Genomic DNA, 26,670 nt, shown 5'->3' on the forward strand with positions numbered 1-26,670 from the left:
AGTTAGAAAGAAATTATTTAACTACATTTGTAACCTGTAGGCTGTTATTGTCTAAGTGTGTGTGTGTGTGTGTACACACATACACACGCACACATACACGCACACATACGCACACATACACGCACACGCACACATACACACACACGCACACATACGCATGCACACATACACACGCACACATACACGCACACGCACACATACACACACACGCACATGCACACGCACACGCACATGCACATGCACACACACACACACAAGCTCTAATGTTTGTTTTTGTTTTTTCTATTTCTAGTCAGTGAACATTAGGAGGTACTTCCTCGGAATGATGAGGGGTCCAGAGAGTCGGCTCTGCTGGTTTAAAACCACCAAGACACGCTGGTTGAACCACGAGGTAATCCCAGTCTTTATTACTCTGATGAAGAGAATTGATATTACTGATTATTAGAGGAGCATTTATGTGAAATACATCTTGAGTTTCAGCTAATTGTCATTTGCAGGGATTCCCTTATTATTCCGAAAGCGAGGACTGTTTCACTGGCATACAGGTAAGAGATTGTTCATTGTAGCCTCACAAAACCTTTAATTGCAGTGACTAATTTTACTCAACTTTAAATTGTTCTCTTAAGGGTGTATCTGGGACGGTTACAGAAATCATCATCTGTCACCGCATGGAGACTGTCACCGTGGAACTTGAGGACTATGTGGTAAATTTATGACACTGTCATGATGTGTATACGTAGATAATAACTTATGTATGTTGTATATTTGTCTGCATTGTCAATATTTGTTTTTGTTTTTGTCTTTTTTAGTTAACAGCAACTCTTGAAAAGGTGACCTGCACTTTCCAGATGGTCAGGTGGACACCTCCACTTGGGTGCAGGAAGAGAATTGTAACCCTCCAGACAGTGATGCAGAAAGTGAACCAGACTGGGAGGTAATTCCATGTTTCAGACCCGATATGTATCTATGCTGCTTTTCCCCTGAATGTGCGTCTGTGGGAGATTTAATGATTCATTGTTATTGTGACTCGCCGGAGACTGAGCAGGGCCTCACGCCAGAGGAGTTGGAGGTGCCCTTTATTAGGTACTGTATGATCCTCTTCACAGTTTAATGGTGTAATGCATGTTTAACATACACTAAGCATTTACACCGGTTCTTCTTAGCTACCATCTTTCAGACAGAGGGGTTACAGACATCGGACTGAAGCTGCGTGCTCTCCGTCAGACATTCTCTGTGAGTAAAACCTTTGTTTATCTGCTGTTGTTACTCAGGTACATTACACTCTGCTTTAACGTATATTGTGTGCTGTCTTATTTTCAGACTCTGCTTGCCAGCATACAGACACAACCAGAACTTCTTGTTTGTGGTTGGAAAGAAGATCGTGATTTGTCTGGCAGCAGCTAACAACCAGGTGACTTCAGAGTGATGATAGACTGTTTCGCTGTTGTGTAAAATACGTTCAATGTTTTAGTGGGTAAATCTAGAAACAACAACAGGCAATTACGCAGTGAAGAAAACTGCATTAGCATACACTTTAACACACGAGTGCAATGTACACGCAGTAACGACTGGAATAACTAGAATTAGCAGCAATTTTTCTGTTTCGTAATAATCACAGCGTGCTAATAATTACGGACAATTATTCAATAAAAATGCGTGATGAAGACGGCTCTGGGAAATGCAATACTTGGTCCATTTAGTACATCATGTGTGTAACTTTAGTGGAGTACTGGACACACTTAGGCTTTTACATACTGCTTCTTGTTAGGGTTTAAAATCAGCAGCCATGTTGAACACCATAGCCAGAGTGAGTTATAGAGATTTGTTTGTTTGTTTTAACAGGATGTATTTGGTGTGCAGCTGGCCTATGAGTCTTTGGTTCGATTCCTGAGAAAGCCTTCCTATCAGGAGTCGATTATGACCGAGCTCTTCGGGGCCCAGGTAAGCTTTTTAATCTAAAAGTTTTTGATTATATAGAAAACACGACTCCAATACGTAAAGCGTGTTTCTTTTCGTACCTTTTCTCCTCTGTGCAGCTCCACCATTACAACTTCCCGGACGTCTTTTATGAGCTGCTTCTCTTCGGCTACTTCGGGAACGGCTCAACACCTGAGGCAGTAAGTGTCGTATCGGGAGATTTCAAAGTGCTGCTTGAATGTAGTTTCAGAACATGGTCGATTTTTTTTTTTTTATCTCATTTTGTTTTTCCATATTTTTAACCCTGATATTCCTAAAGTTTGAGGGAGGATTCTTGGAGCGCCTGTTTGCTCTCATCAGCATGTGGGACGTGGACGTGTGGGAGCCTGTGGCAGAGATGTACTTCACAGCGCTTATTGTAAGTGTCGAATATCTTCTGATGCCACGATACACAAATTCTCAGCATTGTATCTTTAACTCAGTGTTGGATGTGTGTGTGTGTGTGTAATTTGTCAATAGGATCGGCTTACAGCGCTTTGTGAAGTACCGTTTTTACAGCCCCTGGAGCTCTACAGCGACCCAGCGGCCTTATCGAGTGCAGTTTCTCGGCTCCTCCGGCAGCATGTCCAGCTGATGATGGACACTTTGGAGAAGCTCTGAGCAATGCCATTCCTTCTACCCACCCCTCTGCCACCCCCAACCCCCCTTCCTCTTCACGCTTTTATCTTGTTTAATTTACAATTGACATTGTGGGACGATCGTCAGTTCCTGCTATCTTTTTTAACATTAATAAGGCAAAAAAAAATTATTCTAGCTATAATTAGACCCCCAAAATTAAACTCGTTGCATTTCATATTTGTTCTTTTCCATCACTTTTTCCCTACATTGCTCAAGCTCTCCATGAGTAAGTATAAATTAATTTTGTTAATTTCAATTAACTTCGTATTTAAAAAAAAAAAAAAACTTTTTTTCTTCATTAACAGGTTGCACAGAGCCCAGGACTGAAGGACCGGTGTAAAATCCCTCATCCCTCAATTCTCATCCCTTTATACTCTACCCCTCAGTACTTTATCCCGATCCCCATCACTCTATTCTTTTCCTTTACAGCTGTAAATAGAATTGTTTGTAAGTATTTTTTATTTAGTGCTTATATAGTTTACGTTAATAAAGGTTTTCATTTGCTTCTATTGCAGCCTAATTGTGATTATTTTAAATCATCTGTGTATGTAATAATCCTTTAAGAAGCAACACACTGTTTTCCTGCCCCGCTAAGAACTCCGCTGTGCTGCGGCTGTTCGGCTCCGCTGAGGACGTCGCTCTGCTTTTCTGCCCCGCTGAGGACGTCGTTCCAACTTCCGGCTCTGCTGAGGACGTCGCTCCGCTTTCCGGCTCCGCTGACGACGTCGCTCCGCTTTCCGGCTCCGCTGACGACGTCGCTCCGCTTTCCGGCTCCTCTGAGGACGTCGCTCCGCTTTCCTGCCCCGCTGAGGACGTCGCTCCGATTTCCTGCCCCGCTGAGGACGTCGCTCCGATTTCCTGCCCCGCTGAGGACGTCGCTCCGATTTCCTGCCCCGCTGAGGACGTCTCTCCGATTTCCTGCCCCGCTGAGGACGTCTCTCCGCTTTCCTGCCCCGCTGAGGACGTCGCTGCGATTTCCTGCCCCGCTGAGGACGTCATTCCGATTTCCTGCCCCGCTGAGGACGTCGCTCCGCTTTCCAGCTCCTCTGAGGACGTCGCTCCGATTTCCTGCCCCGCTGAGGACGTCTCTCCGCTTTCCTGCCCCGCTGAGGACGTCTCTCCGCTTTCCTGCCTCTCTGAGGACGTCGCTCCGCTCTCCTGCCCTGCTGATGACGGTTTGCCCAGAGGGCCAGTACCGCCAGAGGGAGGGATTGTATGTTGGCGCTCCGGGAGAAGCACCCTTGGGGGGGTACCTTTGTCTCTGCTGCCGTGTTTTTGTCTTTGGTTTGTGTTTCTTCTTTGCCACAGTGTTTTGCCTTAGAGTTATAGTGTCTTTGTATTTTGTTTATTTCTTTATTAAATTCTTTTAATTCTGCATTCGCATCCGTCTCAATTTCGAAACGTGACACTCACTCATATACAAATCCTTTTTAAAGAATTTCTGAAATGGTGAAAAATGACAAATAACAAAATTCAAATATTTATATCCTTGGAAAATTTGTTGATGGCCCCAAACTGTAGAAAAATCAGGATTTGGAGATTTGCACATATACATTATACAAGTGTACAAGTGTCCGCACATACACATACACAGGTGTCCATTGCAAAACTGTAAAAAAAAAATAAAAAAACAAGAAAAATAGAAAATATGTATAAGAAATCTTTAGATAATAGTTGGAAAATCTCATTATTGAGGACCAAAATTCTTGGAGATTTTACCATTTTAAACGGGAAATTACACCACTGTAGTGCATTATTTATATTAGGACATCACTCTGAACTCTCAAGGTCATGTTTTAAGAAGAAATATTTTTTGAATCAGCAAAAATATTTTTAAGCTGTTTTCCATAACTGTGCTTCATGCAATAAAATTTCAGAAATAATTAAATAAATCCTGGTCCCAAAGATGTCAGTTGGTTAGATGTTTAAGATTCATAGGCATACATATTGTCTTACTGTCATTACAAAATGCACTATCAGTGAAACACTAGAGGTGCTTTATTATAGAAAGCAAATCAGTGCTGAATGTCCATCACTATTCACTACAAAAAATATCTGAGAAAAAAAAACACGTACTAAAAGGTCTTCATAGAGCAGCTTCATCAAATCATAATCATAATCATCTTCCTCCAAGTGGATTTACCTTATATTGTGCATGTGTATGGTTCATGAAGACCTCACAGCTCCAAGATCCCTGATTCGATCCTGAGCTCAGGATACTGTTGATGTGGAACTGCATTTCCCCCCTGTGTCGGAGTAGGAGCAAAAAAAGTAATCCAACACCTATCACCAGTGTGAAAAACTAATTGCCCCCTGTGACGAGGAGGAGGAGGAGGACCAGGACGAGGGAGAAGCCAGGTTGTGAGGATGCACACCTGGCAGTGATTTGGCTAATCAGTGGGAGAGAGAGAGAGAGAGAGTGTCAGTTGGCTGGAAGCTCCAGTGTAACAAACGTTAAAGAAGGACCAGGAGGAGGTGGGAACCGGCTGAACATAAACATAAAGTTTAATAATAAAACTCAAACAGAACAGAAAGCACACAAACATAACACAAATTTGGTGTATCACAGACAAATCACAACCTTGACCTTTGCATACTGTAAGTTGATGGAAAGTCTTATCTTTATTCATGCGATGAGCCTGTTGGACAGGAATTGTGGGAAACGTAGTTTGTTTGTTCTGATGTTTGAATGAATGTGGGCAGAGTTGACTACCTGACAAACACATCAGACTTGTTTGCGTTTCTGAATTTCCCAAACTCCTGAATTTACACAAATGACTGATTTTTTTCCTTTATATTAATCGATACTAATTTTGCAAGATCAGAATTTCAGAGTGCTGATTAAATACCCAGGTGGCATGTTGGCACAGTGGGTACTATACACTATACTATACTGGTTGACTAGTAATTCAAAAAGTAGTCAACTAGTCCAATAGTCATTACCATAGTTAAACCAAAAACTGTTTTATTGACTCTGAAACTGAGAGTGCTCAGCGTTTCATGGAAGCTCCTTATAGGAATCATGGGTGGAGGAATCAATGTCTACAGCAGAGGTAGGGAAACTTTTTCCTCCATGTTCAGCCTCAGTAGAATCCTTTGTAGGACCAGCCTCTTTGAGCTGGCAAGCATTGATAATCTGACTCGAAATTATATTTAGCTGTGTTTGGATAGTGACGTGCAACCTGTGGCTCCATGAGTGCGCTTTCACACAGCACTGCTGTCATATATGTCTTCATCTGAGACCTGAGTTCAATAAGGCGTGTTTTCATAGACAAACCCATGTTTGAGTGCATACACCTAATTATATACACCTGCCATCAGTTAAAGTGACTGATTACCCCCAAATAAAGTACAGCTGTTCCGGTAGGATTTTTCTTAGTAATATCCAACTGGAAAAACTATGGACTACAAATAAATCAAAGCAGGTATGGGATCTCATTGTTGGAAAATATCAATCAGGAGAGGGTTAGAAAACAATTTCCAAGGCATTAGATACACTAGGGAACACTGTAAAGACAATAATCAGCAAGTGGAGAAAATATAACACGACAGTGACAAGAACAGGCTGTCCCTCTAAAATTGATGAGAAGATCAGGAGAAAACTGGTCATGGAGGCTGCCAAGAGACCTACAGAGACATTAAAAGAATTGCAGCAGTTTCTGGAAAGTACTGATTGCTCCCTACATGTGACAACAATCTCCAGAATTCTTCATATTGCTGGACTTTGGTGTAGGGTGGCAAGATGGAAGCCTTTTATAACCCAAAAGTACATTTTAAAAAATACATCCAATCTCCCAAAGCCAAAATTGGAACTTTTTGGCCATAATACCAAAAGATATGTCTGGCAAAAAAAACCAAAAACAAAACCGCGCATCACCAAAAGAACACCATCACCACAGGGTAGCATTGAGCTTTGGGGCTGTTTTTCTTCAATTGGACCTGGGGCTTTAATCAGGGTGGAGGGGAATAATGAATAGCTCCAGTCAATTTTGGTGCGAAATCTCAAGTCTTCTGCTAAAACACTTACGATGAAGAGGAATTTCAAGTCTATATTATTCCCCTATTTCTTAAAATGTTTCATCCATCCATTTTCTATACTGCTTTATCCTTTTCAGGGACATGGGGAAACCTGGAGCCTATCCCAGGGAGCAAGGCGGGGTACGCCCTGGACAGGGTGCCAATCCATCGCAGGGCACAAATGTTTCATAAAAACACAATTAAATGCACATAAATCCCATCAATGTAATGGGTAACCATAGTTTTTAGATGTTTCATGCATCCCTTCAGGCATTCATTATATCCTTCACTTCACTTTATTTTACTTTAACCATGTGTCTCGAATTACTGAAGACTATTTGGACATTTGTGACATATGAAAATGATCCAATTATAAACATCTGTACATGACTTGAAATTTATGCTTATTTTGTTATGGTAGTCCACCTTATGTATACATGATAAATATGTGTGATGGATTAGTCTTGGGAATTTTATAACCGTATAAAAAAAGAAAAAAGAAACTAGCCAAAAGTATATAAGTGGTTTTCCTAACTTTTGTTTTTCCTGCTGTTGACCACACCCCCTAATATTTACTTTTACATGGCATTTGATACCTAATAGGATGTCACATGAATTATGTTATTTCTATCGAGCAGTTCTACTGCATGGTTTTAGTAGCAAATGTTTGACTTTCAGTTAAATAAATACTGCTAGTATATAATATAGTATCTGATCAAAGTTAGGCTATTAGGTCGCTATGCAGTCTGTTTGGTGTTTATTATTTAATATTCATCCTGTTCAGAGGTATGGAATACCTCAGTCTGCTCAGTGTAATACTATATATAACACACCTGATATGGAGATTTAGCTCTGCTAAATACTTCACTGGACAGATACTTCTTTGAACAACATCAGCAGAAAACCAAAAAAACTGAGTTTACACTTTTTTCCAATCAATTTCAAGTGGTAAATAAACTATAAAGGGCACAGTGGCTTAGTAATTAGCATGTTTGCCTTGCACCTTCCATGTTGGGGGTTTGAATCCCACCTCCTCTCTGTGCTCATGGAGCTTGCATGTTCTCCCCATGCTTTGAGGGTTTCCTCCCATGTTGTACCGTAGGCTGATTGGCATTCCCAAATTGTCCATTGTCTGTGCGATCTTGACACCACATCCCGAGTGTCCTGTGCCCCAAGTTCCCCGGGATTGTCTCCATGCTTCCTGTGACAATGTGTAGGATAAGTGGCACAGGAAATGGATGGATGGAAATAATCTCTAATCTTACAACCTGAAGACGAGATTAATGAGTCCAACAAAACTGAAAGACATTACACAATCACTGACAGACAATGCCTCCCTCTATTGGTTAATGACAGTAACATACAAAAAATCTTGTTTGTTAAGTTTACATTGAGGTTTTTTGTTTGTTTGTGTGTTTTTACATAAGTGATTTTCAGTTAAGTCTAAAATACACAAATGTTCTGCGTTCTGTAATACACCTCACACAACACTTTAGCTTGTTGACAAGTGATTGAGAAATAATCCAGTATTTCACAAAACTGTAGTCTATTATTTTCATTGTCAAACAGGTTCTTTTTATTTATTTATTTATTTGTCTGTTTTAGAGCAGGACACATCCATCCATCCAGTTACGCAACAAAGAGTCAAGACTCACAGGGGACTCAGGGCACAAGCCTGGGGGACACCCAGGACAGGTTGCCAACCCATTGCAGGGCACAATTTTTTAGAGATACCAATCAGCCTACAACACATGTCTTTGGACTGGGCAGGAATCGAACCTCCAAACCTGGAGGTGCAAGGCAAACATGGTTACCCATGGGCGGACATTAGACAAAGGTCGGCAATTACCTTGGGCCCAGAGCTACCAAGCGCCCACAAAAACGCTGCATAAACTTATGGTGAAGAAAGTTTTATTTTTACTTTTCACTAATTAATTATGTTTTTTTCTAAAAATGCCATCAGAATGCTTACTTCATGAGTGGCATGTTGGGGGCCGGGTGTGTTGGTCCGCTCTGAACCAGAAAGTCCATGGCCACTTTTTGGTCCCAGTCCATGCTGAAATGTAAAATACTGATGTTAAAAGACTGACATGCTCCATTCCAACATTTTGCCCAGGGCCCCCAAATCACTAAATCCGTCCCTGTGCTAACTGCTACACCACCAGGTAGGACACAAGTTTTATCTTATAAATTTAAAATATATCTATTTTATCCTTTTTTTTTGTGGTTAGCACATTCGCCTCACACCTCCAGGGTCGGGGGTTCGATTCCCACCGTGGCCCTGTGTGTGCGGACTTTGCATGTTCTCCCCGTGCTACGGGGGTTTCCTCCGGGCACTCCGATTTCCTCCCCCAGTCCAAACACATGCATGGTAGGCTGATTGGCATGTCCAAAGTGTCCATAGTGTATGAATGGGTGTGTGAGTGTGTATATGATTGTGCCCTGCAATGGATTGGCACCCTGTCCAGGGTGTACCCGATGCTCCCTGGGATAGGCTCCAGGTTCCCCGTGACCCTGAAAAGGATAAGCGGTTTTGAAGATGGATGGACTGTTATAAACAGGTGTCACTCATGTGAATCAAATGATGTAGATAATGACTGAATCCTACTAGACTATATGGACTCTGAGAATGAAGTAATAGCTTTAAACTCTACATAGAGCACTCTATCCAACAGGGACCCATTTCCTATTACTAATTGAAAACGCGCTCTCTCGTGGCTCCACCCACCACGCACGTTCGAGCCAATCATATTATCCTCCTTGGCGTCCGTAGGCGTGGCTAACCGCGTCGGTCTGTGAAAGGTAACAGGTTGTATCTGGCGAGCGGTTTACTCACTCAGGGCTGGATTTGTGTTATGGAAGCCGTCCTTGAATCGCATTTAATGACGGAGAACCCCAGAAGTGGACAGAAAACGCAGCACTGAGCGACTTGTAGACCTCACACCCCGACTGTAAGTGGGTAGGTGAACGCGTTTGGCGTTATTTATTCGCTAACCTGCTAGCTTGTTAGCTGTGCGGCTGTTTTAGTAGCCTGTAAAGTACTAACTTAGTTTATTTAGCGCCGGAGAAACTGTCAACTAGTTAGTTTAGTAAATCTGACGCTTTTCGGGAATTTCTAGTTTATCCGCCTCGCTGTCTGGGTGACTCAGAGAGCAACTGTTTACAAACGGTACTTTATTTTTTTTAGTGCTTTTATTAATTGTAACTCAATAACCCTAAATAGTTCAGCGGTATTTGTGGAGGAAATCGGGATTAACGTCTAGTTAAAGGACTTCTGTCTCTCTGGCGCAGTGATTTTGTTATTTAGGAGTGTTTTTCCTCTTAAACAGCTCTCTGTCTGGAGAGTTGAGGTAGTTATGTAGTCACAGGTGCACAAATCAGTCACACAGCTCCAACTCCACCTGCGCCTCTCGCAGGGAAACGGTTTCTGTGCATTGGCTCGATCCCAAATCATCTTTTTGGACTATAGATCTATAGTGCACTACGTGCGGTAGACACGCCATTCGTTCTAGTGTACCTACATACTCAGGCGTTCAGGATTTGGGCACAGGCCACGCTATTGAAACAATCACTCATTTCAAGTGTTAAACGTTCATTCAGCTGTTCTATAGGCGCAATTTCAACCCTAATACAGTTGTGTGTGTATAAGTTTGTACCCCCTTTTGGTTTGTTTTGAACGGAAGGGTGGTGTTAAATGTCCTAAACACTACACAACTTGATTTGTAAGTAGAAGTTCAGTTTATTATCAGGCTCAGATATCCATGTTGATATGTTGTTGTTAATATTTTAATACTACTCATTAGTGTCAAATGACTTGAAAGTGTCAACACATGGGTTTTATCCTGTTTAGTTCAGGTTCACGCTGGTAAGTTTGTAATGAGCAAGTGGGATTCTAAAAACAGCAAATCATCATGGCTGAAATTTAAGGAATTGAGATGACCTCAAGACTCTCCTGAAGGCTTAGTAGTGCCTGCTCAGTGTGGCTCAAGGTCCCTTTCTAGAACCTTCACACTAACCGTCCCTTAGTGGTGGAATGAACTTCCAACCTCAATCTGGACCGCAGAGTCTCACCATCTTCCCCCAAAAAACAAAAAAAAAAACGTCTAAAGACCCAGCTCTTCTATGAGCACGTAACTAACCCCTAAAACGCCATCCCCACAATATTTATTTAAAAAAAAATATATATATATATTCTGGCTCTTTCATCTCTACTCTGTGTACTTTGCTTTTCTAGAACTCAATTAAAAGATCTTGTATGGTAGCACTACTTGTATTGTTCCCTGCTTGATGTATCACTTTGCTTGTATTTCCTCATCTGTAAGTCGCTTTGGATAAAATCGTCTGCTAAATGAATAAATGTAAACGTATGAGGGGGGATAAAAGATATCGAGGTGGTTGGGGATACCGTTCTCAGTATCGGGCGAAAACTGAAATTCAGACGTATAATAATGAAAATGGGGAAAAGAAACACTGGAGGACTGCTAAAGAGCGGAGGAATAAAGTGTGTTTGTGGGGGACACCAGAGAGATTCAACACAGTAGGAGTCTTGGTGTAAAATCCCATTACTCTTAGAAATATCACGAATTTATTCACGTCTTTACTGCTTAGGAACATATTTAATGTCTGTTCTGAAAGGGTTTTTTTTTTTTTGTTAACTTCATAGTATGCAAATATATACACTCGGGTTTTACTGTAAACACGTTAAACAATTTTAATAAGTCAGTGAAATGATCGAGAGAGCCATGTGAGAGACTATGGTTATTGATTTTTTTCTTCTATAGAGGTTTCTCTTGAAGAGTGAAACCGGTGACTCATTTCACAAGTATTTGGGAGTTTGTGCTATGGCTGAACTCCAGGTCTGATAAGTTAAGCTGTAATCCACAGGATGGTCTGTTTTATAGGTGTAGATAGTCGTGGATTGGTGACTGTGGAATACACACTCGTACACAAACTCTGATCTGATTTTGGGAAATTTCGCCTGTGAAACGTTTAGTCTTGCCATTTCGTGCCGTCTTGGTTATCGACCTGTAAATGCGCGGTGGCGTCGATTTTTACGTTTTAAGATCCGCTCAGTCAATCTATCTTTTCAGTAAGGCGCACCTTTCCTCACCTGAGTATGAATTGTTGTCGGAGAACTCCGAGATGCCAACTTTTCCCAGTATGTCTGGGTTTATGTGTGGGTCTGTGTTGTGTGAGCAACACAGGAATGCAGGTTCCTGAAAGAATGACTGTCATTGTTGGTACGAGGCTATACGTTATGCTGTTTGGCAACACTAAAGCCTTCATTGTCATGCCAATGAGACACGTTGTAAGAGCTGGAGCGAGAGGAAGAAATGCTGGTTTGTTCAAGACTGAAAGGAGGACAGAAGCTCAGGTGACTGAGAGCGTTTTGGAAAGAAATAAAGTATGCCGAGGGAGTTAAGCCCTAGCCTACGGGACGTGCGATGAAGCAATAAACACACACCTGCTACTCCTTAACCGTCCAAACTGTAGCCAAAAATGAAACTAGTGTTGTGTGTTTGTTTTTTTTAAGATGAACAGCTTTATAGACATTCAGTACGTTTACATGGACGACAATATTCCGATATTAAGACGATACTCTGATTAAGTAACTACCATGTAAACAGCGATTATTGATGACCTTAATCCGACTAAAGTCATACGAAGTAATCACAAATCGAATTAAGATGTGGAGTATTCCTGTTTTAGTCGCGTTATCGACGTGTATTACAGACATGTACACACCTTAATCACACTATTAACGTCGTGTGGGAGTTTTCACCGCATTTTGTGACTGGACACGTACACACACGACAGCGCTCAACCGTTTTACGGCAAACTATTATAACTATTATTTTACGGCTACTATATAAAGTAAATGTGTGGTTTGGGACGCAGCCCATGGCTTCAAGCAGTCGTCTATTTGCACGTACAGCACGACAAATAACTAACTGCACTCGAAGCTTTTGTAAAATTAAACACGAAACACCCAAATGTGTATACGGTTCCATAACGAAGACAAACTGTATGTCGATACGTGAAATCCTGGAGGGAACGTCGGACGGCGTGGCGCGGGGAAGTAATGACGTGTGCCGTTAATCAATCTACGTTCTATAACGTGTAAAACGGGAACATGAAAGGAGTATTCTAAAAGCAACTCATGTAAACACCTTAATCAAAATATTGTCTTTATTGAGAATAAGTTCAATAATTAGATTACTGCTGTCCATGTAAACATAGTCAGTGTGTTTAGTTGAACCCCACTCTGATTAGTTAGCGCTATGCACTAAAATGATGTACTCTTCTTGTGAAGAAAAAAATACATACTTTTGAGTGTGTAGCAAAAAGGAGTATGCAAGTACTGGTCATACTGACATGTAAATACTGACATGTCATGTAAAAAAGAACTGTGGCTAGTGCTTAACATTTTAAGTTCTTGTGCTTAAATACTGAAGACGCATCACCGATGTTGCACTCGTCCACCATGTTTGCCGGTGTAATTCGGTGAAGCGTCCGACACAAAACTTACAAAACCATCCGGGTACCTCCGCGATACTCATTTCAGCATGCTATGATTTGGGACACACTAATTAGTCTGTGAATTGGGACACCGCATGTGTTTCATTATGCTGTGCCTTGACTAGTGTTTATGATGCTTGTGATTATTAGCATTTACTCAAAAGTCCTTGTGTAGTTGGAGTCCTGTTTGTTTTTCTTACTCTTTCGGTTCCTTTACCAGCTCTTGTAGTATGACTAAGCCGAACGTCACTTTGGATAAAGGCATCTGCCAACGAAATAAGGCAAAGACATCAAATGTAAATGTCTGCCAGCTAATTGTTGCTCTTGTGCCACCATAAGTCTGCTCGGTAGGAGAGATGCTAATAATGATGCCTTGGCCATCCACATCCCGTTACAGTTTTAAGACAAGCTTGATGGATAAAAATTGAGGGAGTTGGAACTGGAAGCAAAGTTCCCAAGTCACCACGTTTTTGGACCAGTCACCTGGTGTCCCTTAGATGTAGCTAGTCTAGTTTTAAAAAAAAAAAAAAAATATATATATATATATATATATATATATATATATATATATATATATATATATATATATATATATATATAATATATAATATATAATACAATACAATATATCCAAAACTCATTAAAAATGCAAAAATGAGTCAGTTTAAGCAAGTGTAGTCCCACCCACACTGTGTTCATTAATAATGTTTGGAGTATTTGGTTAAGAATTGACTTTTTGTTTATAGTATTTAAATCAAGTGTGAAATATGCGTTCTAAGCAGACTTTTATTTAAGAATGTAACGATTACGAAGACCGTAGTCTGAATCCATTGAAGCACTGCAGAGTTTTGCTTGTGTATCCTCATTTGCAAGTCGCTTTGGGTAAAATAACACAAATACATAAATGTAAATGTTTAGTAGTTCTCCTCATTGGACATGATTTAACTCCTCAGCTAATTTCCAAGGGCAAAGTCAGTGCTGTTTCGTAGTCCCGAACACCTGGGATGACGACAGATCCTTTAATATAAATGTAACCCATAATGTTTTTTTTTGTTTGTTTGTTTTTAAGAAAATCTAGCCTGTACGTAACATCAGTGCTGCAAATCTTCAAATGTATGTAATTTCGGTTGTTCAGACCAATTTTGCTTTTGGTATTTAAAGTTTATGTGAGGGTCAAGCTTTGGCAGTCTGTTTGGTATGAAACATTTATAATTAGAATCTTGTCGTATGCATTGTACTGTTAAGATAATTACAGATAATCACACCGGCTTTTTTAGCTTTTGAAAACTTGGCAGAAATGAGACTTCTCTGGTGTGATGAGCCCAAAACGCTTTGGCTTTGACACCCATTTGGTGAAAGCCCTGCTAATTACACTGAGAACACCATCAATGAAGCATGGTTGTGGTAGCATTATGCTGTGAAGATGCAGGGACTGGGAAGAGGCTTGAGGACAGGATGGATGGAACCAAATACAGGGCCATGATAGGAAAAAAAACCCCAGTTCTAGACTGCAAGAGACTTGAATACTTAAGGCACTGTGTGCCCAAATAAAAAGATTTCCTCTCTAGAAGTTACTATAAGGAGTAAGTATTGAGGAATTTCCCAAAGCACCCTAGCAACAGTTGCTATTTGGTTTAATTTCCTCTCTCAAAATGATATTGTTAAACGCTCCAAAGCTCTTGGAATTTGAAAATCTCAGCTTTGTCTCCGCGCTTGTTATTATAATGCCCACTCTTATGGCATTTAACATCCAGGCTTACCATGTATTTCATGATCGACAACAGCCTGAAGGTCTAGTCAGGAACAAAACGTGAAATGATTACATGAATGTGAATAATTCTTCAGTGGTTTAAATGTGTGTTCATGCTGTGATCCTACTCTAATGACGCCACTCTAATGAGGGTGTTTACACCAGTGCTGCGTGCAGGCAGTGTGATGTGATGTGTGTGTTTACACGCCGATGGTGATTAACATACACGCACTGACGAATAATACAGCCCGGCATATTCGCAACTTTGATTTCCATAGTAAGGTTGACGTTTGCATGCAATAGCCATTATACATTTGCATTTTATCACAGTGCAAACACTGTCTCGCTTCTTATGAGGGCAATCTAGTACAGGTGTCTACGGCACTTGTTTGAAAAGATGAGTATTCTTAGTCGGATACGATGTACCGTTTGAAAACATGCCTTTATATCGTTTCTGGAGGTGCGGAAGCCCATATGAAGGAAAGAAGCTGCATCGCGTTACGTATAGAAGAACTTGATATGCCTGTCTATACCGTGTCAGTAAGTGCTTTGATTAAAGTAGACACACGTGATACGACGATAATGATATTATGCTATATTGTAGTGTTATATACTTGCATAACAATTATTTAATTTCACAAAGGGTAGTTCCCCACCTACTTTCCATTCCAGGAAACTTTCTTTTTCCCATGAGGTTTACTTCTATTATGTAGTTCAAAGACTAGTCCGAGTTTGCTTTAGAGAATTCGAGACTAGACGAATGCTAGCGAACGAGACCGGGCTCAATAGCAGAGCAGACAGAGCAGTCAGTGTTCTTATGCTATCCACTGGGTTTTCTGCCCCACTTCACTGTAATAAAGATATGAGATGGTGCTCTTGGCCTCCCCCATTACCCCACACTCTTCCCCACTGGGATCGTCTATTCGCTGTAAGTGCTGAATACGGTCAGTGTTTGCTCATGCACTGACACACAGCGAGGAAGTGAACAGACCATGAATAAGTTTTGGCAATGGTCTTTGGCCTGGTTTCTGGTTTGGCATCGACACGTTGTTGCGCTGAGAAATTTCCTGTCATGTTTAGGTTGTTCACATCTGTCGTCGTTGAAATAAATATATACGTGTTTGAAATCAATATGTAATGTTCATACGTTTATATTTATTGCATTTGGCAGGTGCCCTAATCCAGAGCGACTTACATTTATCTCATTAAAAAACAAAAAAGAAGCTGAGCAGTTGAGCGTTAATGGTAAAGGGCCAAGCAGTGGCAGCTTGGTACTGCTGGGATTTGAACTCGTGACCTTCTGGTCAGAAGTCCAACGTCTTAACCAACACCTCCTTTTTTGTTCATAGTAACCAGTGTAGTAACATTCTGTATCAATGTAAAGTCATTCAGACTTTTATACATAGGTTTTTTTAAATGTATTATTATTTTGCATATACTAGCATTTTTCCGACTGAGTGGAAAAAATAATAGAGCGGGTTGTCCACTAATCGTAGGGTTGGCGGTTCGATTCCCGGCCCACGTGACTCCACATGCCGAAGTGTCCTTGGCCAAGACGTTGAACCCCAAGTTTCTCCCGAAGGCAAGCCAGCGCCTTGCATGGCAGCTCTTCTACTATTGGTGTGTGAATGGGTGAATGAGAACCAATGGAAAGTGTTTTGGAACCGCTGAGGTTAAAAAAAAAAAAAAAAAAAAAAAGCACCATTTAAGTGCAGACCATTGACCATTTACCATATTAAGCACTCGGGGGCATCATGTAGCATGTTCTTTAGCTTTGTTTGTTAGTCGCAGACATGTGCTCCGAATTTTGTTTAAGATGCTATGCCGTTTTATAAGTATCTTAAAAAATAAAAGTATATATTAAATGTTGAGATGCAGATTTCTCAGCCGATACCAATAACCGATTATTCAGTGATATCGGCCGATACTGATAGTTCTGCCTTTTATGCCTTCTTTTAAACTAATAATAACTGATTTAAAAGAATTCTGAAAGAAATGCAAATAAAAACTTTATTCTCTCCATTTCAACAAGTTGTTTGACAGTAACTGGTCTCATAAACAGAAAACACATGACTCTAATTAACATTAACACATGAACTAAATTCTGAAGATTAAAGTAAGATTTCTTAATTTATTGAATGTTATTAATTCATATTAACATTGACTGAAGTCTAAAAAACCTCCTGTTAGTCTCACATTCACTCCCCACAAACACAAGCATTTCTACTTCATCACTGAACATCAAACTGCTAATATATAAACTTTATATATATATATATATATATATATATATATATATATATATATATATATATATATATATATATATATATATATATATATATATATAAAAAACATTAACTGGAGATGCAATATACTACTCTACAAATATTTTTGTGTAATATTACACCTTTTTTTTTTTTCCCCTTTGTCAACTCGTCTTCATTTAAATCTTTTAATGGTGTACTGGTGCTTTAATTGTGAATTAGACTCGACGCCGAAACTCCCGCTTCACTGCTGCAGCGTCTGGTGTAAAATTTTTAGCGGCGCAGAGTTTACAAACTGCAGCTTTGTAGTCATTTCACACAAGAGACGTCATCTTTACACACAACACTAAATCGATGCGTTTTCCCGCCCTCTTTTGATTGACAGGGCCTGACGTTCGTAAACCGATAGCGTGGAAAAATAGCCCTCATCAGCCGATGCATCGGTGCATCTCTAATTAAATGTATATGCTCCAGGAGCGGCCGAGCCCGTGTTAACAAGCTGGGATATGCAGAGAAAGAGAATTTCACGTACTGTAATGTGTATATGACAAACAAAGGCATCTTTTGTAAGAGAGTGCAAGGACTGTATCAGCCTGATGATGGGGGGGGGGATTGGGCCACCTCGACTCACAAGAAATGTGTAGACACTCGCGCGCTCTGCTCCACATTTGCGAATACCTTCATCTGTTTCATGTCACCTTGCTCTCATTTTTAATGACCACTCTCTCCGATACTGCTCTGCATATACTCAGGATGACTGCCCTCGCACCGTCTATTATAGAAATGATTTAGATGCCATAAGATTTAAGGTGACTCGTATTGTATTGTATTGTATTGTAGCACCTCGACATTTTCGCAGCTCAAAGTCAGCAGGCTGCCGTGAAATACAGTGGGGTCCAAAAGTCTGCGCGCAAATGCTTCTGTCCGTCATCCTTTTTCAAAGTAACACACCGGTTTTTCATTACAAATGATCTTCTCAGCAACAACTTGAGTGGAAAAGTAGAACGCTATAAATGTTTACTTGAATGTCAGAGCTTCTTAGTATTCGTTACGTCCCCTTTTTGCTTTGATGACTGCTGTGGTCTCAGGCTTTTGGACCCCGCTGTACATCCCGCTCATTAGTGTCGACCCACCGTGTGGCGAAGTTCACTGGGCTTATATCGCATGGTATCCCCCGGTATCGAATGTTATCGAGGTACTCGTGGAGTTAAGATGACGCTCCCCAGCAAGACTGCGTCAGTAGTTTCTAATCTAATTGAAGACTATTGGATAAAAACATTCCTGCTGTAGATTTGGGTGCCAGCAGGCAAGTGCTGGAATAAACCGTTTCAGTAGCAAAGTTCACTGGCAGCCGAATCATCTAGAATGCAGTGACGTATTTTTCAGATTTACACCTTCCCTAAGAAGTTTAAAAAAAGGGTTAGGGTTTCCAGGAACACCGTTAGTATTTCCAAATCGTATTAAAGCTCCAGCCTGAGTGGATTTTGTGCTGAATCGATTATTAATTGGATGTGTAAAATAAAAAAAAATATCAGATTCACCAACAGCCCAGATCCTAGAGTACACGTTGTGGCCATGTTTGAGACCGAAGGTCCAACTCTTGTGCAGTTGGGTGACAGAAAAAACGATCCACTCCGTGATCGTACGGATGGCAGTTCAGCAGTGTCTATCAGTTGTTTATGATACCACACTGCGTGTGCTAGAACGGTGTTTAAAAGTTCAGTGTGTTCAGGGAAATACGAAAATAGGCCACGGTCATTTCTGCAGCGTAGCAGCATTTATTTACTGTGTTTGCTGAACACAACTCCCCTCCCCCCTCCCCCTATTTATCTCCTGAGTTGTTCTCTTCTGATAAGCTATTGCAACACTTCAGCAATGTCACTAGGATTTTTTTTCCCTTACAAAATGGATTTTTATTACCAGTTAATTCTATTTTAAGTAACTGCGCGTATGACCGTATGCACCCACGGTTTCACCCATCTGACTGTGTACATTTTAAGAGGAATTCAGTCGTGCTGTGCACGGAAGGGATTTCGGATGGGTTTTGACGTTGGTTAGTAAACTTGAAGTGTAATAATCGCATCTCTTCGACGTGAGCGAGTGCGGTGTGTGTGTGTGTGTGTGTGTATATTATACCGTTTTTCCGCTCTCAAGAGTTGTACAAATGCCAATACTATATGTTATTTATTTATTTATTTTGAATTCACTTTGGACATGTTTTTCTTTTTGTGTGTAGCTGCGTTTAAACGTTTGTCAATGGCAGCGGCGAAAGCAGCTCGATGCTGTAACTGTATTGCGCGCTACTTGTTCCGGTTCGCACCACCTGCTGCACCACACACATTGGCCGAGGTGCGATATGGTCGATGGCAACAAGGTTTTTACTACATGGCATAGGCGTGACTTAGTGTGGTGGTGGTGGTGGGGGTTGCTGTGGAATTCTGATATTCTGATTCAACAACCCAATCTTGATATCGGCTGTAACACCTCTCAAAACAAGGTTGCACCCATGTTAGGCTTTAGTGTGCCCGGATGTTTCGGCATGAAGAACACTTCCTTCTGAGCAAGCGAGCAAAATATTTCCAAGTTCAGTGCAAATTGTGTCGTGTACCTCTCCACCATCCCCGCCAAACATTAACATATAAAAGGCAGTCACAGTAGGATAGCGTAGCCGTCAGCGACACTCAGCATGTAAAATCCAACCAGGAATTCTTGTGAAATTACACGCATCACTGTATACGTCTACTGTTCCCCCGTCACCTGGTTTTTGTTCTTTTTTTTTTTCCCCTTTGCGTCCGAGGTATGTGACGTTAAGCTGGAGTTCACAGGGACCACATTTTCCCAGATACGATCATTATTATGCAGCGCCTGCTATACATACAGTAATAGTCACCTCGCGGTCAAACATAAGGAGAGAAAACGAAGACACTAGCCAAAATCAAATAAATAATCTAATTTACACGTGACGAGAGGACAGAACACCACAGAAGTTGTATTGTTTTCCTTATTCTGTATTATTGTACTTTTCAGTAAGCAAAACCTGGGACTGGGCTGCACACTGGAGCTTTTATTTACCCAGTGCTCTAGCTAATTCATTTGTCTCTTGTTTTCTTTTTTTTTTTTTTTTTCTATTCTTTCCGTTCCTGTGGGCAGGAGTTGAAGTGGTTTGTGTGCGCTTCCCCAGGAATTTATTTCTCTGTGACTAAATACTTCACTTGTAGCCAATGAGTATCGGATTTCTGCTTTGGGTTTCTCTACCGTAGCAGTGAGACATGGCTAGTTCACAAAAATAAACATATTTGATATATTTATAGTCCGAGGTTGTCGCTTTAGCCATTTTGCTGATCCAGAATAAAGACCGAGCCTTTTAAAAAAAAATTATTTATTTATTTTTTAATTATACTGTACTGCTTAGCTGTAACTCTCCTGCTGAATGGTCACATGAGAGTGAGACCTTTTAACTGCACTGGCTGCCAACTCCACTGCTCCACTTTCTTTTACTATAGTCAACTTAATGCGCGCGCACACACACACACACACAGAGATGTATTCTGGCTCTCTCTGAAATCAGTAGAGAATAGATATGGTAAAGGAGATATGGTGTATACAGGACGTTAGAAGACACTGATTTGTTGCTGTATGCATATTAAAGAGGAAGTCATTTTGAGTGTGTGTGTGTGTGGGGAATAAAGAGAGGAACAAGGGGAGGTGTGTCTGGACTAAACAGGTGGTTGCTGTTTTTATCACCACAGTGAACTTTGATAAGACTAGAGAGCTAGTTCTCTTATGTGTTTTTCATTTTCTTTGGGGTTTGTTCACTTTATTTATTTATTTATTTATTTATTTATTTATTTATTTGCTAATGTGTTCATAATGATAATCATTTGAGTAATAGGGTGCAGTACAGATGTCGCAATCTGTTTCAAGTCATCTACGTTTCCATGGCACACTGCAAAATCACTTCCTTTCCGAAACATCACTTCTGTTCCGCTGGAATGCGACTAGTCACGTTATAATAACACAATCAAAAGCAGTCAGATGCCATGGCACGTCAAAACCGCCGAATCCAGTCGGAATAAAGACACGCACCCGCCCCGCAGTCTCAACAAAGTCGACGTGCTGACGGATTATAATGTCAGACAGACACACCCTTTGCACTTTAATCTCGCCAACCTCACAGCAAGGAGGCGCGAGTGACGTCGAAGGAAGGGCTGTATTTGTAATCTGCTGCGATTTATTTACAGTCCCTTCCAGAACTATTGGAACGGCGAGGGAAATGCATGCGTTTGTTTGTTTTATACATCCAAGACATTTGGGTTTGAGTTTAAAAGATGGGTTTTGGGTGAGGGTTTAGGATTTCAGCGTTAATTTCCTGGTATTTACATCTAGATGTGTTAAAGGGCGTAAAACACAGAACCTTTTGTATCAGACAACCCAAGTTTTAGACGAGAAAGCGTATAGAAACAAGTCTATTAAATGAAATGAAAGTAATTAACAGTTAATATTTGGTTGCATATGTCTTGCTTGCAATAACTGCATGAAGCCTGAGACTCACTGACATCACCAGATTGTTGGTTTGTCCTTTTGTGACTCTTTTCCAGACTTTTGATTCGCCTGTTGTACAGTACACCAGTGGTTCCTGTCTTTTCCAGGACATTCTAAACTGTTTGCGCGATGCCTTTGATTTATATCCCCCCCCCCCCCCCTTTTCTCAGCTTCAAAATGGCTTGCGTTTCTCCCATAGACAGCTCTCGGATCTTCACGTCGGTTTATCCTTTTTAACAGCAAATGCAGTCTTCACGGGTGAAACCGAAGGCTAAACCCAAAAGTACATGTTCAGAGCCATTTATTTTGTTTTAAGCAGTCAAGCGAACAGGACACGCCTGGGTAACAAGAAACACCTGTCAGCCACGCGTTCCGATATTTTCTACAAATCGGGTGGTCCGAAGCAGCGTGTGCTATATGTCGTTTCTACATATGAATACCAGGAAATAAACGCTTCAATTCGAAACGATCGTCTCGTATTCGCCTTTTGAGCTCAAACCCAAACGTCTTTACTCTTCAGCAGAAACAAATGAACTGGCCTTGCTGTTCCAATAGTTTTGGAAGGGACTATGTTTCAGGGTGGAGCTGCTTTTCAACACTGGGTTTGTCTGTGTAGCCTAATGTATAATTTGAGAAGTGTGTCTTAAACACTTGTATCCAGTTGCTGCACACACAACTATTATATTGTCTGTTGCTGTGATCAACTCTCTCCCCAAGTCTAACTATGGGCTCTTTATACGTACTCATTTCGAGCCGTCGTAATGTTTAGTTCACGTGTAAAGTGTAGGTTGTGTTTTAAGCCATGCTTACGGTGAACTCGGGTTACCCTTGCCTATGCTGTAAGGCTGTAGCTCTCTTAGTAGCCACTGCGTCTTGTACATTTGTTTTGTCCATCCTGTAGCCCGTATGCAGGTTGCTATACCCTGTGTTGACTGTTCTGTGGCTAACCTTCATGTGTGTACTCTAGTAACACCGAGAGTCAATGTGCCAAACCACGTTAATCCACTGAGAACACTTCAAAGCTCCAGTTACACAAACTATAGGTTTTTAAAAAAATTAATTTTTTTTTTTATAAATTCTTTTTATACGACAGGGCATAAGCTGCTAAATGAAACAATAAGCGCTAGATTAGAATATTTAGCTGTAACCTTTTTGTAAAAATCGTAACCGGGTATAAATGACTAGTTCGCTACAAAGATCCAGTGTGATCTCTGCAGATTTCTACTAGTGAGTGAGTGCATTTGTACATGCAGTAGTAGTAAGGAAACGTGCTACAGAAAACACACTGCCGACCCAGCAAACGACTTTATGCCTAGTGGAACCAGGCTTTTGCATTTCACCTCCTGAAGAGGAGACTAAAGGGAGAACCCCCCCCCCCCCCCCCAAAAAAAAAAAAAAAAACCAACCAACAGATATGAGGATGTGGTGAAAGCTTTGAAAAACATCAAAAGGATGAAACCAACGATTTGGTGACGAGTCGCAGGCTTGATGCGGTTATTACTAGCAAGTATTAAATGTTCTTTACTTCAATGCTTATCTGTTCCTATACTTGTGCTCGCCTAAACGTCGGGTGGTCCGATACAAACGGTTCCATGTTTTAAGCTGTTTAAGACATCTATATGTAAATAACAGGAAATAAAAGCTGTGATCCTAAACTCTCGTCTCGGATCCATCTTTTGATCTCAAACCCAAATGTCTTTTGGTGTATAGCGCAAACAAGTGAATTGGCCTATACGAGGGGATTGTATCAAAATATCTAATAATGGTTTAAAAAAAAAAATTGACTCATGGGTAACATTGCAGGGTCACAGCTCCGAAGTCCTCCGGTCAATCCTGAGCTCAGGTTGCGGTCTGTGTCGAGTTTCACACGTTCGTCTTGCATCCTTGTGGGTTCTCCAGAAAGTTCTCCTCATTCCTTTCACCTCTGGAAACATCTGGCAGTTGATGAATGAATTAATGAATTGATTGAACTTTTTCCCCTCCTTGTCTGTTCCAGCATGTCTGCATCAGCCTCGGGTAGAAAAACCCCAGTGGATTACGGGGTTCAGATCCGCTTCATAAATGACCTGCATGATACAGGAGGTGGAGGCGGAGGTGGGGGGCGTCGAGACGGCTCGGGGAAATCCTCGTCCCGCTACGGCGTGGCTGTCCGGGTGCAGGGCATCGCGGGCCAGCCATATGTAGTGCTCAAGGATGGAAAGAAGGGAGACTCTTATGGAGTGCAGCTCCGAACCCCAAGTTACAACAGCTTACCCAGGTAAGACACTCAAAACGGTGTACACTTTCTCCATCAAAACGTACACACAGAAGTAAAAAAAATCCCCACGTCTGCATTTTAACACTTAACTTTGCACTTAAACAAGCGAGCTGGGTTCAGATAGGCTATCCTAGGAATCAAGTGAGCCAGGCTAATGAAGAACGCAGTGCTGACCCGAGAAGCTGAACGTTCTGTTCACTTTATAAGCCACTTGTGCATTTGCAATCTTTAATAAGCATGACTACAAAAAAAATTATACTACAATGCTTTTGAAATCTGATTGGTCAGAAGGCGTTGATTAATTGTCTAGCACTGTTCTGACTGGAGCGCAGCTGCAAATCAGACGTGTGTGTGTGGATTATTGCGCTTGTTTAAAAAATATTATTGTCTCTATAGTAACTGCTCATTCACAGGAACTTGTATGGCTACACCATAATTTAAGTGTAATAATAAATGGATTAAAATAAGCCATAAGTTTATTGGAGTGTCTGATGTCTGCGCTGTAGTGGTCAGTAAGTCCACCCCCCCCACCCCACAGGAGAGTCTTCAGGACTCTGGTGTCCTGCGTTTACTTCCCGAGAGAAGGGGGGTGGACTGATTAATGAACAAATGTTTACCGCTGCTATAATGACTGAGATAATAGGATTTCTTCCACAACAACATAAGCTGTAGAAAACATTTAGCTGGTAATATAGACGCATATTAATGTTCTTATAGTTGTGTGTAGCTTATCGTGCTGTAATGTTTATCTGACCCCTTAGGAGGCGGGAGGATGGTACAGAGGATGGTCAGTATCTTTCTACCCCAGACGGCAGCGTGTTGCGGCGCGCTCAGTCTCACGGCTCTCTGCTGGACCGAGAGAGCGACTACGACAACCCCGTAAACGAGCTTAGGCGCCCTAACGGAGACGGACGCTCTGGCAGCTACGGCAACTTGGACAGCGGGATCGGCGTCGGGACGGAAAGGAACCGGTGGGGTGGCTCCCACCAAGCAGGGCTGAACGGCACTTTAGAGAATGAAAATCGGAGGGCAGTAAACAGCTACTACGAATCATCTTCCGACGCTGTTAAGCCTCCGCCTGACCGACGCGCCAGACCCGGAGGAAGCAATTCCGTTGGGCAAGCCGCCGTTGTCGGAGGCTCCTCCAGGGGGCGCGCTCCTGGTGTCAAGGCAGGAAACGGGCCTAATTCTTCAACCGCCGTCCTTTCCTCTGCTCAGTTGGTGCCATCAAATGAATACGCTCCTCCACCATCGTCCTCACCGGCTTCAGGTTACAACAGACCGAGCCGAACCTCCGGATCTATGGCCAAGATTGCAGTCGCGCCTTCCTCAGGTTTAAGTAACGATTGGTCAGCAGTAGATGCACATGTGAGTGATATCTCTCTCTCTAACAAGATCGATTATCAATCAGGGTATAATTTGGTTTACACTGCTTTACCCTTTACAGAGCATTGATTTGATTTGAGCTGGGGGAACTGTGCGACCGTTCGATCGTGCTAACTAGGACGGAGTCTGCAAAACACTGCTTCATGTTTGTAGATATTTTCGTGCTCGTTCATTGTACATCTTGATCTCTAATATCTACACCACATCTAGAGATCCTTATAAGTCGTAGTCACGTATGTTAATACTTAATACTCGTATTTTGGCATCGAATTATAACGCCGGCGTCAAGTAGGCTAATGTAATGAACGTAACAATGCAGCTTATAAATGGTACACCAGGCGAAGCACGGAGAAAGAATAACTACAGTCTTTCACGTAGACACTTCAGGCTTGAGATGCGAATACGACAGACCACAGTCCAGCTCCCTTATCTGGCCGCTGTAGTTCAGAAGTGTGTCTCAGTGCCAGGTAGCAGTGCTGACAGTGAACAGCTGTTTATCAGACTGTTCTTACCAGGAAAAGAAACAGACTCGCATGTGAAAGAGAGAGACACTTCTTTCTCTTTAGTCACCCAGTCAAAGTACATAAATTAGATTCACTAATTAGCCATTAAGCAATATAGGGTACGCACGTGACGTCACGGTAGCCGGAAGTCGTCGCGGTCATGCCCACTGAGGGGCAAAAAGACTGAGCTTGCAGCATTAGTGTACAGCGTGAATTCCGCAAAAACACAGAAAAAAAAACGCATCTGAAATGGGGGGGGGGGGGTTTGTGAGATCAACTGTGCTAACAGATTCAACAAGAATTCAGAGCTGTCTTAAAATCCATTCACTCCAGTTTTTATATTTATTTATTAGTTTTTTTACTAAGTGGAGCAGTGTAAGTGCGAGTTCTTTTGGCGTGTGGTATTCATGTCATACAACGATGAATAATTTGCCACATACTTCTTTTTAAACGCTGCCCGTTTCCATCGATGAATAACCGGGGGCGCGTTCATTCTCCGACCGGGTCTGACCTTCTCAAATATATAGCGTTAGTAAGTGGAAGCAGCGCTAGCGACAAATAAACTACAACTAGCTAGCTTACGGGTTGCCAGATAAAATTATAGAATAAAATACAAATATTTGTCCACGTGCAACCAGAAGGTTTATTTGTGTTCGTCACTTTAATTTCCCCAAAACTCCCTCCTTGAAGTAGGACTAAGTGTCGAGGCTTTTGTATGCCTTCAGGCTTTGCTTAGTGTATTTCCTCGGCGTCGAAATTAGGTACATATAAATGTGGACAAAACCGATTTCTAGCCGCATGCCAACGTCCGTGGAGCACGGGTTCTTGGGCAAG

General features: G+C 41.5%; 2 protein-coding genes across 4 annotated transcripts in view; both read left to right on the plus strand.

The window, feature by feature from the left end:
• Nucleotides 1-2,817: 2,817 nt before the first annotated feature.
• Nucleotides 2,818-4,189, plus strand: LOC128632944 (P-selectin glycoprotein ligand 1-like). The gene is made up of 2 exons (XM_053681180.1): nucleotides 2,818-2,821; nucleotides 3,160-4,189. The coding sequence occupies exons 1-2, from the start codon at nucleotides 2,818-2,820 to the stop codon at nucleotides 3,963-3,965; spliced, it is 810 nt and encodes a 269-aa protein (XP_053537155.1). The 3' UTR covers nucleotides 3,966-4,189.
• A 1,782-nt stretch (nucleotides 4,190-5,971) lies between these two features.
• LOC108265930 (cingulin) overlaps nucleotides 5,972-26,670 on the plus strand; it is a 41,648-nt gene continuing 20,949 nt past the window's right edge. The window contains exons 1-3 of one of the 3 annotated variants that reach the window (XM_017468807.3): nucleotides 5,972-6,020; nucleotides 23,687-23,947; nucleotides 24,709-25,315. In XM_017468807.3, the coding sequence (XP_017324296.1) occupies nucleotides 23,688-23,947; nucleotides 24,709-25,315 (867 nt within the window). In that variant the 5' untranslated portion in view covers nucleotides 5,972-6,020; nucleotide 23,687. Of the gene's footprint in view, nucleotides 6,021-9,412; nucleotides 9,572-23,686; nucleotides 23,948-24,708; nucleotides 25,316-26,670 lie in introns of those variants that run through there. The other 2 variants (XM_017468788.3, XM_017468798.3) reach the window with 2 other exon arrangements.

Source organism: Ictalurus punctatus, chromosome 1, assembly GCF_001660625.3.
Source record: "Ictalurus punctatus breed USDA103 chromosome 1, Coco_2.0, whole genome shotgun sequence".
NCBI classification, from domain to species: domain Eukaryota; kingdom Metazoa; phylum Chordata; class Actinopteri; order Siluriformes; family Ictaluridae; genus Ictalurus; species Ictalurus punctatus.